This window comes from Lissotriton helveticus, chromosome 7, assembly GCF_964261635.1.
Source record: "Lissotriton helveticus chromosome 7, aLisHel1.1, whole genome shotgun sequence".
NCBI lineage: Eukaryota > Metazoa > Chordata > Amphibia > Caudata > Salamandridae > Lissotriton > Lissotriton helveticus.
Window position 1 is genome coordinate 1,101,954,454 of NC_136068.1, and position 17,024 is coordinate 1,101,971,477.

Consider the following 17,024-nt stretch of genomic DNA (forward strand, 5'->3'; position numbering starts at 1 on the left):
CGGCGAGTGGTGCAGAAACCCGAGAAGACTTTGGGCAGCATTTCCAGCACACCAAAAAAGAATGTGTTGCTCTCTACTGAAGAAGGACAACTATCCTGTAACACATGTCTTGAGATACACGGCATTTGCTGCCCCAACAAGAGTGAAAAACTAAAGCCTGACACTGAATTAGGTGTTATCATGCACTACATTTACTATGATGCATCTGGGCACACTGAGTACTGGGGTGTGAGGCAGTGTGCGCCCACCCTCCTCCTGCAATTTCTTATATGTATGTTTCCTCACTTGAATTTAATAAACAATTTTAAACACAGGAGGAAATTAGGGATTATGTACACAAGGAGAACAAATGTACAGACATGCCTCTCAGCACGAATGATAAAGACAAAACTGACAAGTGAAGGAAAACAATCTGGGCCAGATAAAAGAGTGCAATAGTATTGCAGGAGACTTTAGTGGGGAATCGTATTGGGCATCAGATAATATGGACTGCTAGTGATGACATCAAAAAAAGTATTCTCACTACCTATGTGTATCAAAAAGAAGGAACCTACCATGGTGGGCTCAAATTCCAGTGAGATTGCTCCTAGGGCATTGTCTATATTGCCCTTCTTGGTGATGTCAAGGACCAGCCTTTCTGTTGGCTCACTCATCTTCCGGATATCCCACCACAAGACCTGCATGGAGAGAGAATACACGGTAGGGTTGCTGTCATCAATAGTTTTTGAGATTACATCTGCCTGTCGGTTCTCTTCAGAAACCAGAGATGGAAATCAAATTCTAATGCATACACAAGGAAATTATGCTCTACTCTGACCTCACTCTGCCCTGTTATATTGAGGAATGAACAGAGGTAGGCTTGCTCATTTACCAAATTGAATTGTCAGAAACAATGCAGACCATTCTACTAGGAGAGGGAGAGAGAGAGGGAGAGAGAGGGAGAGAGAGGGAGAGGGAGAGGGTGAGGGAGAAGGAGAGGGAGAGAGAGAGAGGGAGAGGGAGAGGGAGAGAGGGAGAGGGAGAGAGGGAGAGGGAGAGGGAGAGGGAGAAGGAGAAGGAGAGAGAGAGAGAGTGTGTATTTATATATTTGTTCACAAGACAAATTATGCCGCACTACCAGGAATCTGTTTGCAAGAATGACTCTTTTATTCAGTACACCAGAGCGTTTCGACAGTCAAATCTTGGTCACGGTTAGGTGAGTCCCTCTTAAATCCACGCCATTATTGTGTTTGGCAGTCACTTTTAATTGATATATCAATAGTTTAATAATCAAACTCTCTGCCATTCTTAGACATATGGGACTCTTCACATGTTTTATAAACCCTTGGCCTCAATGTTCATTCCTACACATTGCTCATGATGCATTACATGCCAGTCTAAGTGCCCAATTGTATACTCAGTTTCATTCATGCCGTTATTGATTTCCAATTCCACGAATAGTTCCATTTGAACAGCTTTAAAAAAAAATCCTACCACAAATGTGTAAGTAAAATGTATTAGCCGTACGGGTAATTAAAATCTTTACAGGATAAAACACTTGAGCAACACCCCTCCAACCATCCGCCCTCCCCATGAAACTTCCCAGTGCTCAAGGTAAAAATGCACCGTGCCTGCGTGTCAAGTGCGATTTTAATTTGATGGATAAACTTGCCTGCTCTGGCAAGTAAGCAGGTAGTAGTTTCTGAAAAGCACCAATCTGAAGAGTTCCTGCAGGTTCTAAAGCCCTTGTCCCTTAGGATGGGGTGTAGGAAGCGATGGCGATCACTGGCCAGAGTGGGGCAGCAGCATAAGAGATGTGGCCAGGATTCTTTTTGGTAGTTGCATAGCTGGCAATAGACAGTTTTGTCTTTTTGAGCCCATGTTGGGTTGAAGTCCAGGATCTTAAGGGCAATGAGACGTAGGAACAGGATTTTCCTTCTGGCTTGGGCTAGGAGTGGGTTTCACAGGTCGGGTTGAGCTTTCCCAGGGATGTATGAATTGTCGAGTGCCAGTGTATGGGAGTTGTACCGGAGTGAAGCGCGATCCAGTGTGAACGAGATGGACTGGACCTGGTGCTTCACTACATTAGCCCAAGCGATGTGTGAGATTTCCTGTAGGGGCAGGCTTCCAGCCTCTATTTTCAATTATCCTACAACTTGGTCCAGCTTAAAGTGCCATGGCGATCCCGCTGCCATGAAAAATGATTTCCGCAAATGTTGAGGGTGGTGTCGGGGGCTTTAAGCACTGTGATATAATATTTTATTAGGTCCCCCTGTAATACCAGATCCGGTCTGTGTAGTCCAAATTCCATCCCAATGTTCAGACCCTGGTGAACATATACAACATACTTGGTCGTGGAGATGTTACAACCTATATTCTCCCTCTTTTTCAGATGTGTCTTTATGTGACTGTTGTATGAGTCCGAATGAGTTTGTATGAGTTGTGTATTGTGTGTTCCTGGTATATACTTTCACAAAAAATGGGTAGTAGTGTTCTCTAAATATAGAAACGTCCGCACATTCGTTGACCTCACTATATTGAGTGGTACAGTATATACGTGGAAGTAATATATAGCATAGACAAAGTTAAAGGATGGGAGCTCAATTAGCCCTAACAACACCCACTACCCAGCAGTGTTAATTGCACACAAAGTGTACATAAACAAAAACACAGAAGGAAGGGCTCGGACAGCACACCTGTAGTCACTATTAAGTCAGCAAATATATGTTACAATCAATGGGTATAAGTATCACCCATTCCAACCCAGTAGAGATAGCACCAGTAACAATAATAATCAACAAAATATAAGGATCCAAGGCATGTAGTAGTCTTGATAATCTTTATTCCAAAATTTCTTTAAAACTTCCCAGCACACGACTTGCCGACACGTGTTTCGTCTCAAAGAGACTTTTTCAAGGCTGGAAATATTAAAATAATACACCAATAAGTGTTCCACACAATCAATTAAATAAATTCAATACATAAAAAAATCTATTACAATCTAAACATATACTATTTAAAATGAACACATCTCTAAATAAAGTTCATTACATATATAAAAAGATAGTCCATTGTATATAAAACAGATACACCAAGTATACATTTTGTAGAGTCTGCAAGTTTCAAAGGGAGCATACAGATTTTATACCCAAAGCTATAAAACATGAAATTTGAAGGGAGAAAAGAAAAATTGTACAATACAACAAATATTCAACATTACTTGTACTACATTTATGTATTTATACCAATTACACATGAATATCTATGAAGTGCAAAACAATAACAAAACATTCTCATTTAGATCGCTTTATAATATCGTTTGCCTGCAGGGTGGCCATATATGAATGAGAGTCCATACTTGGGATCAATCTATATGCCTATTGGGTTAGACTGCAGGACAGTGGACTGCTATTGGTGGTGGGTTCTTTAACTATCTATTTTGTAACCTAATACTGTTCCCTTTCTTCTTTTCTATTCTTTTTTTTAGTACTGGTTCACATAGCCAGTTTTTTAGTCACAAGACGTGAGTCCGCTTCCTACTCTGACTTTGAGAATGTTTTGTTATTGTTTTGCATTTCATAGATATTCATGTGTAATTGGTGTAAATACATAAATTCAGTATAAGTAATGTTGAATATTTGTTGTATTGTACAATTTTTCTTTTCTCCCTTCAAATTTCATGTTTTATAGCTTTGGGTATAAAATCGGTATGCTCCCTTTGAAACTTGCAGAGATGTGTTCATTTTAAATAGTATATGTTTAGATTGTAATAGATTTTTTTATGAATTGCATTTATTTAATTGATTGTATGGAACACCTATTGGTGTATTATTTTAATATTTCCAGCCTTGAAAAAGACTCTTTGAGACGAAACACGTTTCGGCAAGTCGTGTGCTGGGAAGTTTTAAAGAAATTTTGGAATAAAGATTATCAAGACTACTACATGCCTTGGATCCTTATATTTTGTTGATTATTATTGTTACTGATGCTATCTCTACTGGGTTGGAGTGGGTGATACTTATACCCATTAATTGTAACATATATTTGCTGACTTAACAGTGACTACAGGTGTGCTGACCGAGCCCTTTCTTCTGTGGTTTTGGTCTTGGTATATGTAAAGATTCATTTTTGGGGGGTTATTTGTCCAATTGTATTTAGTGGCAGCACTGCTGATTTTCTTATGTATAAGAAAATAGAGAAAAGAATATAATTGATATTTGTAGAAAAAATGTATATAAAAAAATAAACGAATAATAAGGATAAAGTTTACTTTGTAAGGTTTTGTTTACATGATTGTACCTCTGTCAAGCCCTATTGTACATAGGTTTGCCTAGACAGAAAAGAAATATAGGTCCTGAGGGAATTGTTCATTATATGTTTATTTTTTCCCCTCTTCGCCCTGACCTCAAATTCACTTTAGAGAATGTCCCCATTTATGCATTATCTAATTCCAGCCTTAGCCTGGTATTCCTTGCTTGTCTAGGCGCATGCAGCATGATCTTATGGGCTTTTGTCTGGGCTGTGGTGATGGATTACTCTAATGCGGCTGGGAAGGATTGGTGGCCATAATTGATTGCTATCAACATGGGCTCTACGGATAAGCTTGCTAGGTAAAGGCTTAGGCATCTAAGTGAGAGAATTATTCAGTTGATTTTCGGAATTAGCTCCTTTATAGGTTTGGCTGCTGTAGCCCTCTCTGTTAGCCAAACCCCCAAGTAATTATAGGATGTAGCTGTCCTAATTCGGTGGTCGCCCAAAGTCCAGGATACTTGCTTCTTGTGCGGGTATTTACCAAAGGTTATTACCTTTGTCTCGTTCCCATTTACTTGCAGGCTTATTTCCTTGTTCTACTCTGCTGGACTCATTAGAGCTCTTTGGAACCCCACCCTGGTGTGGTTCATAACCACTGTGTCATCCGCATAATGGAGGGTAGCGAAGGTCATCTTGCCCAATCTCGGAGGTATTAGGCTGGTGTCTGTCCGAGCTTGTCCCAGGTCTGCCGCATACAAGTTAAATATTAACGGAGCAAGAACACAGCCCTGCCTTAGTCCGGTGTTAGTTTCAACACTCGAGGTTCCGGTTGTGTTGATTAGTTTGATCTGGACCCATGTCCCCTCATAGAGGGCTTTTGTCGCTTTTAAAAGGGTCGCTGGGATCCCCCAGGATTTGAGTTTTTCCCATAGTCTTCTTCGATTGTCTCTATCGAAGGCTGTTGTGTAGTCTATGAAACAGCAGAAGAGTGGCAGATTATTTCTCTTTATCGTTTGCTTAGAGAGATAGGACAATGCCAAGGTGTTATCCGTTGTTGAGCTGTTTGCCCTGAAGCCTGTCTGATATGGCAGGAGGATACCATTATTGTCCACCCAGTCCTCTAGGTCCCCTAGTAATAGACGGGCTTAGACTTTTGCTTTGATGTCGAGCAGGCATATTAGCCTATAGTTGGCAGGGTTTGAGTGGTCTCCTTTCTTGTGTATTGGGAACAAGATTGAACCTTTTCAGGATCGCAGTAGCGTTAATGTGGCATATGAGTGATTGTATAGTGGAGTGAAAATGGGTACGAAAAATGCTAGGGTGCACTTAAATACTTGGGCAGGAATGCAGGTTGGCCCTGGGGCTCCATCGGTTCTTTTTGCCCTGATGAACCTGCTGATCTCCTCCTCTTTGTAGCGATCAGATTGACAGGACACTGTGGCTTCTTCCTGCAAGCTCTTGAGTTGAGGTTTGGTGACTTCAGCTGCAGCCCGGGACCACTCAATGGTGGAATGGCCCACTGTTGAAAAGTGGATTATTAGTAGGGGCAAATATATATCTGCCACTGGTAAAAAGGCCACTAACACAGTATAGGGCTCAGAATAGGTCTTAGAAAATTATTCCTGTGTTCAACCCTTGGTAGCTTGACTGCGAGCAGGCAGGATTAACTTTATAGACAGGTATGTAAAGCATTTAAAAACACCAATTCAGTAAATATTTAAGACAGAACACAAAATAAAAATCCAACACCAATTTATAAAAATAGGTATTATTTTTATCTTTCAAATGACACCAAAACGAGAAAATAAAATCCACTGTAGGGAACCATAGATATTAATATTTAAAGATTAGTCACTTTCTATTGCTTAGAAACCAACAGTGCCCCTTTTGGTCATTTCATTGCCTCTGACAGGGACACATTCACCTTTAGCAATTATTCTGGATGATCTCTCACCAGTCTTGTGCAGCCCCCTCCAGCAGGCTGGGTCCTTTTAGAACTCCTTCCTTTAGTTCTTTTTGAGAGTCCCAAAGTATTTAAAACACAATACAAGGTTCTAGAATCTCGAAGAGGGTCCTTGAAAGTGTGAGACGTCAATTCCCACAATTCACTTCGACAAACCCATTAAAAATCCACTGGCTGGAGAGTCATTGTGGTGAGGGTCCAGGTGAGCACTGTTAACCTGTAGTTTGCAGGGAGTCCACTCTTGAGTCCTTTTGAAGCTGGTTTGATCCACAGGGCTGTTGTTTCAGATGGTGCAAAAGGTGCAATCTTCAAAGTGCAGGCCTTTTGAAATGCACATCTTAACTCTTCAGCGCAGACCCTTCTGATTCTCTTAAGTTTCAAGCAGCAGATCTGAGGGGCTCTGCCCTTTTCAGATACTTATTCCAACTTCTCTGGGTCAAGCAAGAGGTCAGTCCTGTCCAATGGGCTACAGGGTTCCATCCAAAGGTCTGACCACTTTCTGCAGAGTGTTGCAAAATGCCAACCCAGAAACCGCTATTTTTCCAAAATTCAATGTCAGAATTTTCAGCAAGGAGAGAAGAGCTGGCTAAACACACCTCTAGGATGGCTAATCTCCATAGTCTCTCCCCCTTGCATCTGCTCATTCCTTCCTTAATCTTAGCATCTGACTGGAGGTGAACAGGGTAAGGTTGTAAATGACACTGGGGTCCTCCCTTTCTCTTTAAGTCCATGGTTTACGACTCCTCCCCCTGCTCTGGCATTCCTGTGTAACAGAACCCTACCCTCCCAGTAGAGCCGTTGAACCCCAGGGGCTCTGTATCATCTCTTCAAAGAAGACTGGCTAATCCCCTTAACTCTGACCAATCAGGACAGACCACTGGAAGGCTGGATTGGGACTTACAAACAAGAAAGTCTTATAACTTCTTGTATGTACATTTTAGGAGAAATTCAACAATATCATATTGTTGGATTTATTGATACAATTCTGGGAAGTCTTTGAATGGTACAATTATCGTTCTCACATCAAGATCTATTAATAAATAATGTTCTGCCATGTTAACCTATGTGACAAGGGATTTGCAATGGGAAAAATGACTTGGGCCATTTTTTCCAGCACCAGGGCTTATAGAGAAACATATTTTATAAGTACTCTGCCAATATCTACAGGACCCCCACCCCTGGAATACCTTGGGGAGACTTTAAAGGTTCCGAATATGCAGATATATTGCAGATCCTCTCCCCACAGTGCTCCTACCACCAAAGTCGATTTTGGGCAGCACTTTATCGCAATGAGGGGAGTGAAATGTGCAATTTCACTTTACCCAGGGCATATAAAACTCATTTTATAAGGGTCCACATTATAGATACCTGACCCCCATCCCTGGAACACCTCAGGGAGACCCTGGGGTACCTAATATGCACAAACATTGTAGGTTAACCATTTTTAAGTGCCCCTAACCCAAAAGCCGAGTTTGGGCACAATTTAGTTTTTAAAAGAAGTCCTGTAGCACAGAGCCACTTTTAAACTGACCTCAGGCTTCAGTAGTGCGCACATGCAAGTGCAGAAAGAGCTGCTGGCCTTTAAACTGCCATGCCCTATTATATACTAGGGACTGATAGGTAGTTTCAATCCCCCTGCACTATTATGTACTAGGCACAATGGGGTAGTTCATGCCAATCACAGGGGTATCCCAACCCTTAGTGTACCCTTGTGTATGTAGGTGTTTTCACTGTATTCTAAGTGTTTTCAGTGTAGCACTAGCCTTGGGCCTGGTTAGGCAGCGCCCAGGGTCAGTCAGAGTCATTTACCACCAGTACCAGTTAGCAAAAAGTTGTGGGGTGGCCAGGGCACTGGCTGACTTTGCAACACAGCCAACGGCAAACGAAAGGTGGTGAGTTACTAACCTACACCCTGGTAGACCTCATCAGCTAAGTGGAAAAACCTGGAAAGTCCATCTGCATTTGCATGGTGTTCCACTGTAAAGTCCATTCCCTGTAGGGAAATGGACCATCTTAACAGCTTGGGATTCTCCCCTCTCATCTGCATGAGCCAACTGAGACGCATGTGGTCAGTTTGAACACGAAAGTGGGTCCCAAACAAATATGGTCTCAACTTTTTCAGGGACCAAACAACAGCAAAAGCCTCTTTCTCAATTGCAGTCCACCTCTGCTCTCTGGGAAGACGTCGCCTGCTAATAAAGACAACTGGCTGATCAAGCCCCTCTTCATTTAGCTGTGACAACACTGCACCAATCCCTTACTCTGAAGCATCAGTCTGAACCACAAATTCTTTTGTGTAGTCAGGGGCCATCAACACTGGTGCTGTACACATATCAGCTTTCAGAGTGTCAAAAGCTTTCTGACACTCTGAGGTCCGATTCACCTTTTTGTGCCTCTTCTTTCAGCGCCTTCTTTACAGCGCCTTGAGACCCTCTGGGTGAGTAGTGCGCTTTATAAATGCTTGAACTTGAACTTGAACTTCTTAGAAGTGAGTTCTGTTAGGGGGTCCCACAATAGTCCCATAATTTTGAACAACCCTTTCATAATACCCTGCCAGTCCAAGGAATGCCCTGACCTGAGTCTGGGTAACAAGAGCTGTCTAATCTAAAATAGTTTAGATTTTAGCTTGGAGAGGCTTACATGGCCCCCACCTACCAGGTGGTCCAGGTACACCACAGAACTCTGCGCTATTTGGCACTTACTTGCCTTAATAGTCAGGCCTGCCTGCGGCATGGCCCGAAGCGCTTCCTTTAGGTGGCTTAAATGATCCCCCAGGTAGAACTGCATAGAGCTATATCATCCAGGTAAGCTGCACTGAATGGTTCCAACCCAGACAAGACCCTGTTTGCCAACCTTTGGAAGGTGGAAGGTGCATTTTTTAAGCCACAGGGCATTACCATGAACTGATAATGTCACTCCGGTGTGGAGAATGCTGACGTCTCCTTTGCTCCATTAGCTAGGGAAATCTGCCAGTAACCTGAAGTCAAAAGTACTCAGGTACTTAGCATCACCTAACCTGTCAATGAGTTCATCAGCTCTAGGTATAGGGTGAGCATCAGTCTTGGTGACTGCATTCAATCTTCTGTAGTCCACACAGAACCTTAACTCTTTGAGTCCCCCCTGAGGATTTGGTTTAGGTACCACCACCATTGGACTGGCCCATGGACTTTCAGATGGATCCATTACCCCCATTCCAGCATCTTAACAACCTCAGCTATAATGCTGGCTCGGACATGCTCAGACAACCTGTACAGTTTATTTTCGACAGGTAGGCTGTCACCAGTGTCAATGTGGTGCACACACCACTCAGTGATGACTGGGGTTAAAGAGAACAGGCCAGAAAACTGCTCCAGCACTTGCTTACGGTCTTTGTGCTGCTGGTCTGTCAACTTGGGAGAGAGCACGACTCCCTCCACTGACCCATCTTGCAAATTAGGGGAGAGGAGTTGGCCTAACAGCTAGGGCAGTCGTCCTCGAATCTGGGGAACTGGGTTCGAGTCTTGGCAACGACGCTGAACACCCTGTGATTCTGGGCAAATCACTTAATCTCCCCATGGCTAACAAAAAATGAATCTGTCCTCATGTAATGCAACTGGTGCTATTTAAAGAGCTCTGATACCCGATTCAGGTCAAGTTTGCGCTATATAAAACTCCGTAAAATAAAATTAAATTAGTGGAGAGGAGAGGAGGTCATGAACTGGCTCAATTTCCTCCTCCACTCCCTCATCAGTGACCAGTAACATGGTCATATCTTCCCTGTCATTGTGGAGTTTCAATCTAATACTGTATACAAACCATGGTATCCACAGATCTCACTCATAAAAACGTGCGTTGAAGCCTACAAGGAAGCTAGAAAAACTGCAACCTGTCCACCACTTAACAGGCATAGGAAAATAACTAAAAAAGGACAGATTCCCATTACTCACCATTGGTGACAAACTTCATCATCTGGGTCTCCTCCTAGTGACACACTGGTGTCACTAAGGGCTGCAACCCTTTCAGAAAGAAAGGGGAGCTCGCGGATGTTTTTATGTTCATAAGATCAGAGAATTGCGAGCAAATAGGTCACTCTGTATCGATCAGATGTGTGAAGTCTACAAGTACCATTGAAGTTGTGACGATCTTTATATGTGGACCATTCTTCTGTTTCTTTTAGATATCCACAGTGAAGTGCAATTTGCAGAGAATTCGTATATCCCTGTAAACAGGTGACGAGGTTGTATTTGTTACCAGCCTTTTTTCTTTTTCTTCTTGTTTGTTTTCACCAATGCAGTAGCAACATTTGTGGTCCTGAAGAAGGCCTAGGATGAACGTATCCATTTTTGGCTGAAATATGTTGACCCTTAGGTTCCACTCACTGAGAGTTATTGGTTGAAAACTGTCTTTGCACTGTTTTTAAGCTTGAGCAATGAGAGATACCAATTAAAGTTTTTTCCCCTCACTGCTCAATTTTAACTCACTATCATTCACTATTTTGCACTGCACTTATCATTCCTACATGAACTGTTTGCTCACATCTGTAGGACCATATATAGCTGAACAACATAAAAACATCTGCAAGCTCCCCTTTCCTTCTGAAAGGGTTGCAGCCCTTAGGGACATCAGTGTGTCACTAGGAGAAGACCCAGATGATGAAGCATGTCACCAATGGTGATTGATGGGAATCCGTCCTTTTTAAAGTTATTTTCCCTGGCCTGTTAAGTGGTGGACAGGTTGCGATTTTTCTAGGTTCCTTGTAGGCTTCAACGCATGTTTTTCTGAGTGAGACCCGTGGATACCGTGGTTTGTATACAGTATAAGATTGGGGAATATATCCACGCTAGGTCTTTAAATATTCCCTGAGACCATCTTTCTACTTTTTAGTGTTTTTGGGAGTTTCAATCTATTCACATGCCGGACCCTATGATGATTCCTGGGTGTGCCAAGGTAACCTCACCCTTCTTTTCTAAGATTGGATAGTGCCCACTCCACTTGTCATTGAGGGCCCTGGGAGCCACAGGCTCCAACACCCACAGCAATTGTCCTGGAGTATACTCAGGCATAGAAGTCTTCTGATCATACCAGTGTTTCATGAGCTCCTGGCTGGCCTCCAGTTTCCTATTTGCCTTGTACGTGTACTCTGCTATTCTAGATCTCAGGCCTAGCACATGGCCAAGCACATTGTCCTTTGCTTCTTTAAGAGGCTTCTCTAAAGTCTGTCTCAAAAGGCTCAATGGCCCCCTCACAGGGTGTCAAAACAACAACTCAAAGGGACTGAAACCAACCCCTTTCTGTGGCACCTCCCTGTAGGCAAACAGTAAGCATAGGAAGAGAACATCCCATCTCCTCCTGAGTTTCTCTGACAACCCAGTTATCATGCCCTTCAGGGTTTTGTTGAATCTCTCAACAAGACCATTTGTTTGTGGGTAATAGGGGGTGGTGAACTTGTAGTTGACACCACACTCATCCCACATAGCAGTCAGACAGCTGGACAGGAAGTTTGTGCCCCTATCTGACACTACCTCTTTCGGAAAACCCACTCTGTTGAACACACTAAGCAGTGCTCTGGCCACTGCAGGAGCATCAATGGTTCTAAGAGGAGAGGAATTGCTTCAGGGTACCTAGTTGCATGGTCTACTACCACTAAGATATACCTATTCCCTGGTGGAGTAGGTGGGTTCAGGGGACCAACAATGGCCATCCCTACTCTTTCAAAAGGAACCCCAACCACTGGAAGTGGTACGTGGGGAGCCTTTGTATTGACCCCTGCTTTTCCACTAGCCTGACAGGTGACACAGGAGCTGAAAAACTCCTTTACCTTTTAGGACATATGGGACCTGTAGAAATGGTTCACCAATCAGTTCCATGTCTTTGTCTGTCCCAAATGTCCTGCCAAGGGGATATCATGATTCAAATTCAGGATGAACTCTCTGTACTTCTGGAGTACCACAAACCTCCTGGTGGCCCCCTCCTTGAGGTTTCTGGCCTCAGTATAAAGCAGACCATCTTCCCTGTAGAGTTTATGAAACCCACTGTCATCCCCTTCCTCTTGCTTAGAAGCAATCTGTATCAAGCTCTCAAGGGTGAGTCAGTCTCTCTGTCTCTTACTGAACTCCTCTCTGGAGGGTCCACCTGCTCCTGTCAGTTCTGCCAAATCTGACAGATCTGGCAGGGATGGAGTCCCTCCCTCGGATACCAGACCCTCCCCATCAGGGTTAGATTCATCCTGCACCTCTAGAGTTCCCTGGGCTGGCTCTTCAGCCCCAGTACCCTTGTCTTTGAATGCTTGGACCCTTGCTCCCGGGTCCAAGTGTCCAGCCCCTCCCTTCTGGCTAGTCTGTGACCTAGTCACAGCACATACCCACTCAGGGAGCTCCAATATTTTCATACGGAGCCCTCTCTCCATCTCTTACCAAGCAGAAGCTTCAAGATCATTGCACAGTAAACATTGGACCGGCAGCACCTTTGAAACAGTTACCTTCATAGGGCAGTCCCTCCTCCCCATTCCACATCCACCACAGCCATAGGATGAAGTTTGGTAGTACTGTCTGCGTATGTTACCTGGGGAAACTCACCAGGTAGCAACCTCTCTGGAGGCACCAGCTCATCCAGGGTCCATAGTTATAAAAGTCCCTGTGTTTCTGATAGCCTCTACCCCAGTCCCATTCACTTTAGGCCTCTGCCTGTACTTGTCTATGTTTGGAGGTAAGGCAGCAAGGGTTGCAATATTCAACCCATCCAGGGACACTAAGGTTGCTTCTACCACCTGACTACCCCTCTCTGGGGCACCACTCTCCACCCCCACACTTACACTGGCAATCCCTGTGGATGGCCCCTTAGGGTGGAGCTTCTTGGCACAGACAGCATCTCCCTTTTTGTGCTCTGGCTGGTTACAGCTGACTGCTACTGTGGTAACTGACTGGGACGTGGCCCAAACCTCTTGTGTTGAAAAACAATAGTCACTTTATGGTGTTTCAATTTAATGAGAACATCTTCCACAATACTGATAAAGGTTTCTATAGCGAGTAGTGTTTGAGATTTTGTTGGATTGATATAACAGTTTATTAACAACAGGCGATGGGGCTGTTGCCCCTTGCCCAGCCCCTCGATTGTTATGACTTGGGGGTCAGGAGTTTCCACTTTTTTGGATGTGGTTTTAAGTTTGCAGGCATGGCTTAGGAAAATGGATAAATCGCCTGATTGGCATCCAAAGATGGTCTTTGTTGTCGCTGGTATGTGATGTTCATAAAAGCCGCCAATTGGGGTTGTTGTCTTGGCCCAGGTCTCCTAGACACACAACATAGCCCCCTTTGTGAGGTAATCTTGTGTGGCCTTGTCCCTAAAGATGTTGCTTAAAGCTGCGATGTTCCATGAAATGAGGGTTAATTTGCGTTGGTGAACACAAAATGAAGGTAAGTTTCCTCTACTGTCATTGCTATATTGTGTCACTGTATGAGATGCTGATTTTTAATGGAGTTCTCAGTTGTTCTGATTTACCTCTCCCTTCTGAACTGTTGTTTGTTGTGCCTTTAAGAATTGATGTAGGCTCCTGCCTATCATTTTTAGGAATAAAAACATGCAGGTATTTTGCCAAGCTGAGTGCAGTGACTTCTATGCCCCAGTGTGTAAGATATAGTACTTCGCCTAGGACCGCCTGTTGTACATGCTGTTGGGTTAAGACAACTTCGATGGAGTCACCCTGGGTGTCACTGTCTAGCGTTCTGAACTTCACCCACTTGGTGTTTTCAGAGGTTATCTATGCCAAGCTTTCGATATGTCCAAATAGCATAAGATGTTGGACCTATTCAGAATATCGCAGGAGCCTTTGGCTGTTTACCTGAGGGTAAGCAACACCTCATGAATTGCTGGATGGTTTCTATGCTTGACCGTGAGCAGTGTTGATCAGTCCTCTCCCAGGGAGAGCCTTTGGTAGTTCTGATTTAGTTGGTTGTTGGAAAAGGCTCTTACCTGGTGTCTGCCTGTTTCCCCGTTTGGCAGTTGAGCTGCACCTTCAAAAAGATAAAAACAAGTACCTCTTTAAAATTATTTTTTTCTGTGTGTCCATATCCATCCGTTCATAGATGAACATAGAGCTCTTCATCCTCATTTAAGCAATAAGGGAGTTTGGTTATAAATCTGATGATGAGACGCAATTCAAAAACATCTAAGCTTTAGTGTACTGTCTCCTTTTTCGTTCGTAGGTACCTTAACAATTCCATAATATCCTATTTGATTCCAGTCACAAGTTTTTTGTATTTCCAGATGTTTGGCAATGGCATAGTTCATACATTTGTTCTGAATCACTCTGATATGTTCAAGAATTCTCCTTTTCAAACGGCATATGGTGCTCTCGATGTATTTCAGATACATTGGCATTCAATCATACACACTACATACGCTGCCTCACATGTAATTTGCTCTTTGATGGTGAAGGTTTTTCCTTTAAAATCCACAACCTCTCAGATATTTTTCCCGATCCTGCATGCTTTGCATTTGCTGCATCCTACAAATACTCTTTGCTGTTGCATTAGCCATGTCTTCGGTTTTGTATTTTCAAAATGACTTCTCACCAAATGATCCTTAAGTCATGGAGCTTTCCGGTTATATTCAGTCTTTTATCCCAATATGGTTCCAATATCTGGATCTTTCTTTAGTACATTCCACGTGCTGATCTTTGACTTGGCCACCGGCACTCACGAGGGGGACTTCAAGTTACAGGTCACCCTGCTCCCAGGAGGGAGGAGCCTGCTGTTCCTGCCGCACTCAAAAGCGCCACTCACCACCGCAGCGCGGGACGCGCTGATCGTTCACCCGGCCACCGGCACTCATGAGGGGGACTCCAAGTCCGAGGTCCCCCTGCTCCCGGGAGGGAGGAGCCTGCTGTTCATGCCGTGCTCAAAAGCACCACTCTCCCCCACTGTCTAACCTGAGTGTGTAGAGACCTGTTGTGACCTAAATCTGTTACCTACGTCCTAGTGCTTTTCCTTTAATTTATCTGGGTCCCCACCTGTCAAAATGGAGTTCCAGCTGGCCAACCTTGAAGAATATTCGGTGGTGCAGTTAAGGGAATTTTGTCAGGGGATGGGGGTGCCGGTTGGGCGGAGAGCCGCAAAGGAGGAACTCCGTACCTCTTTGAGGGCATGGGTAAGGGCCCACCCAGAGGGGAGAGGGGATGGGGAACAGGAGGGGCAGGTCACACAAGAGGAGGCGGGTGCTTCAGGAGAACTAGACCTACTAAACATTGATGTGTCTGAAAATGTGTTGCCAGGAAGACGTTCCAGGGCAAGTAGTAGTGGGTCTAAAAGGAGTACGTCGTCACAGGAATATTAGGTCAGGAGGGAGGAGAGGCAATTGAAGTGGGAGCTTGCCAAGTTAGAGCACGTGAGGGAGGGAGAAAGATTAGCTTTGGAAGAGAGGAAGTTGGCGCACGAGCTTCAGCTTAAGGAGCTGGAGCTGCGAGCATTGCAATTGAGTGCGCCAGCAAGTCCCAATGGTGGCAGTGTACCCGTGGCTCAACACGAGCCTAGGTTTTGGTTACCCAAGGAGGTGATAGTGAGCTACACTCAGGGGGATGACATCGCCAAGTGGTTGGAGGTGTATGAAGTGGCCTTGACAGCCCATGGGGTGCCCGAGAAACACTGGGGAGGTGGCCTGTATCGTTACATCCTTCCAAATGTCAGGGACACCCTCTGGTATCTTGATAAGGCGGATCAGTTCAGATATTCCCCCATGAAGGAGGCGCTCCTTAAAAAGTTTGGTCTCAACCCCGAAAGGTATCGCCAAAAGTTCTGTGGCAGCCATAAGCTGTCCACGCAGAATTGGGTGGATTTCTTTGATTATGCCCGTAAAGCTATGGATGGTTGGGTGCGTGGCAGCTGGGTGCATGACTATGAGGGCCTGTACAATTTATTTTTGAGAGAGCACCTCTTGGATAAGTGTTTTCCGGAGCTGCGCCAACATCTGGTGGACCGCAAGCTAACTGATCCCCGTGAGCTTGCGGAGGAGGCGCATACTTGGGCTAGCACCCGAGTGTCACACAAGGGCCCCGTGGGAGATGGCCCGAAAGGCAGACAGGGCGTCTCCCCGAAGAAAGAGGGGGGTGATAAAAAGAAGGAGTTCTCACGAGGCCCACAAACTAGACAGTTTGGGAGAGGAGTAGGTACCCTACCTCAGTCCAGTTCCCCAAAGCCCATTTACCCTGACAAGAGTCAGCAGCCAAAAGTTGTCCGGTGCTATGAATGCGGGGAGGTTGGACACTACAAGGGAGATGCCCAGTGTCGCAAATGACCCCCAGCCTCCACAGGTGGCAAGAGTCCCGGGGTGGCTAGTGTAGCGCTTGGGGTGGAGCTGCCCCTAGATAGGGAAGGGGAGTGGACAGGCCTGACCCGGGTTTCACTTGGGGATAGAGAGATGGTCCCAGTGACGCCCTTACCATCGAACACTGCTAAGTACCAGCAGAGGGTGAAGGTCAAAGGGGAGGAGGTGGACGCTCTGAGGGACACAGGTGCCAGCATGACCACCGTAGTGAGGCGGCTGGTGTCCCCTGAGCAAGTAGTACCTGATGTATTTCATCCGGCCGTGTTGGCTGACGGCAGTCTGAGCTACTATGCCGTGGCTCAGGTTCCCTTTGAGTGGGGAGGAGTGAAAGGCCCGTTGAGAGTTGGGATCAGCCCTGCCTTGCCTGTGGACTGTCTGCTAGGAAACGACCTGGAACATACCGCCTGGAAGGAAGTGGAGTTTAAGGCCCACACTGAGATGCTGGGGTTACCAGGATGGACTTGCGTGGTCACACGGTCCATGACTGCCCGGCAAGGAACTCAACCCGGGTTGGAGCCTGAGACAACGGCCCAAC

At 44.9% G+C, this 17,024-nt stretch overlaps 1 protein-coding gene across 20 annotated transcripts in view; it reads right to left on the bottom strand.

The window, feature by feature from the left end:
* DNAI2 (dynein axonemal intermediate chain 2) overlaps positions 1-17,024 on the bottom strand; it is a 375,814-nt gene that overhangs the window by 250,084 nt on the left and 108,706 nt on the right. For all 20 annotated transcript variants that reach the window (XM_078654258.1, XM_078654257.1, XM_078654254.1 and 17 more), the window contains exon 8: positions 555-677. In XM_078654258.1, coding sequence (XP_078510384.1) covers positions 555-677 — 123 coding nt within the window. The remainder of the gene's footprint in view (positions 1-554; positions 678-17,024) is intronic.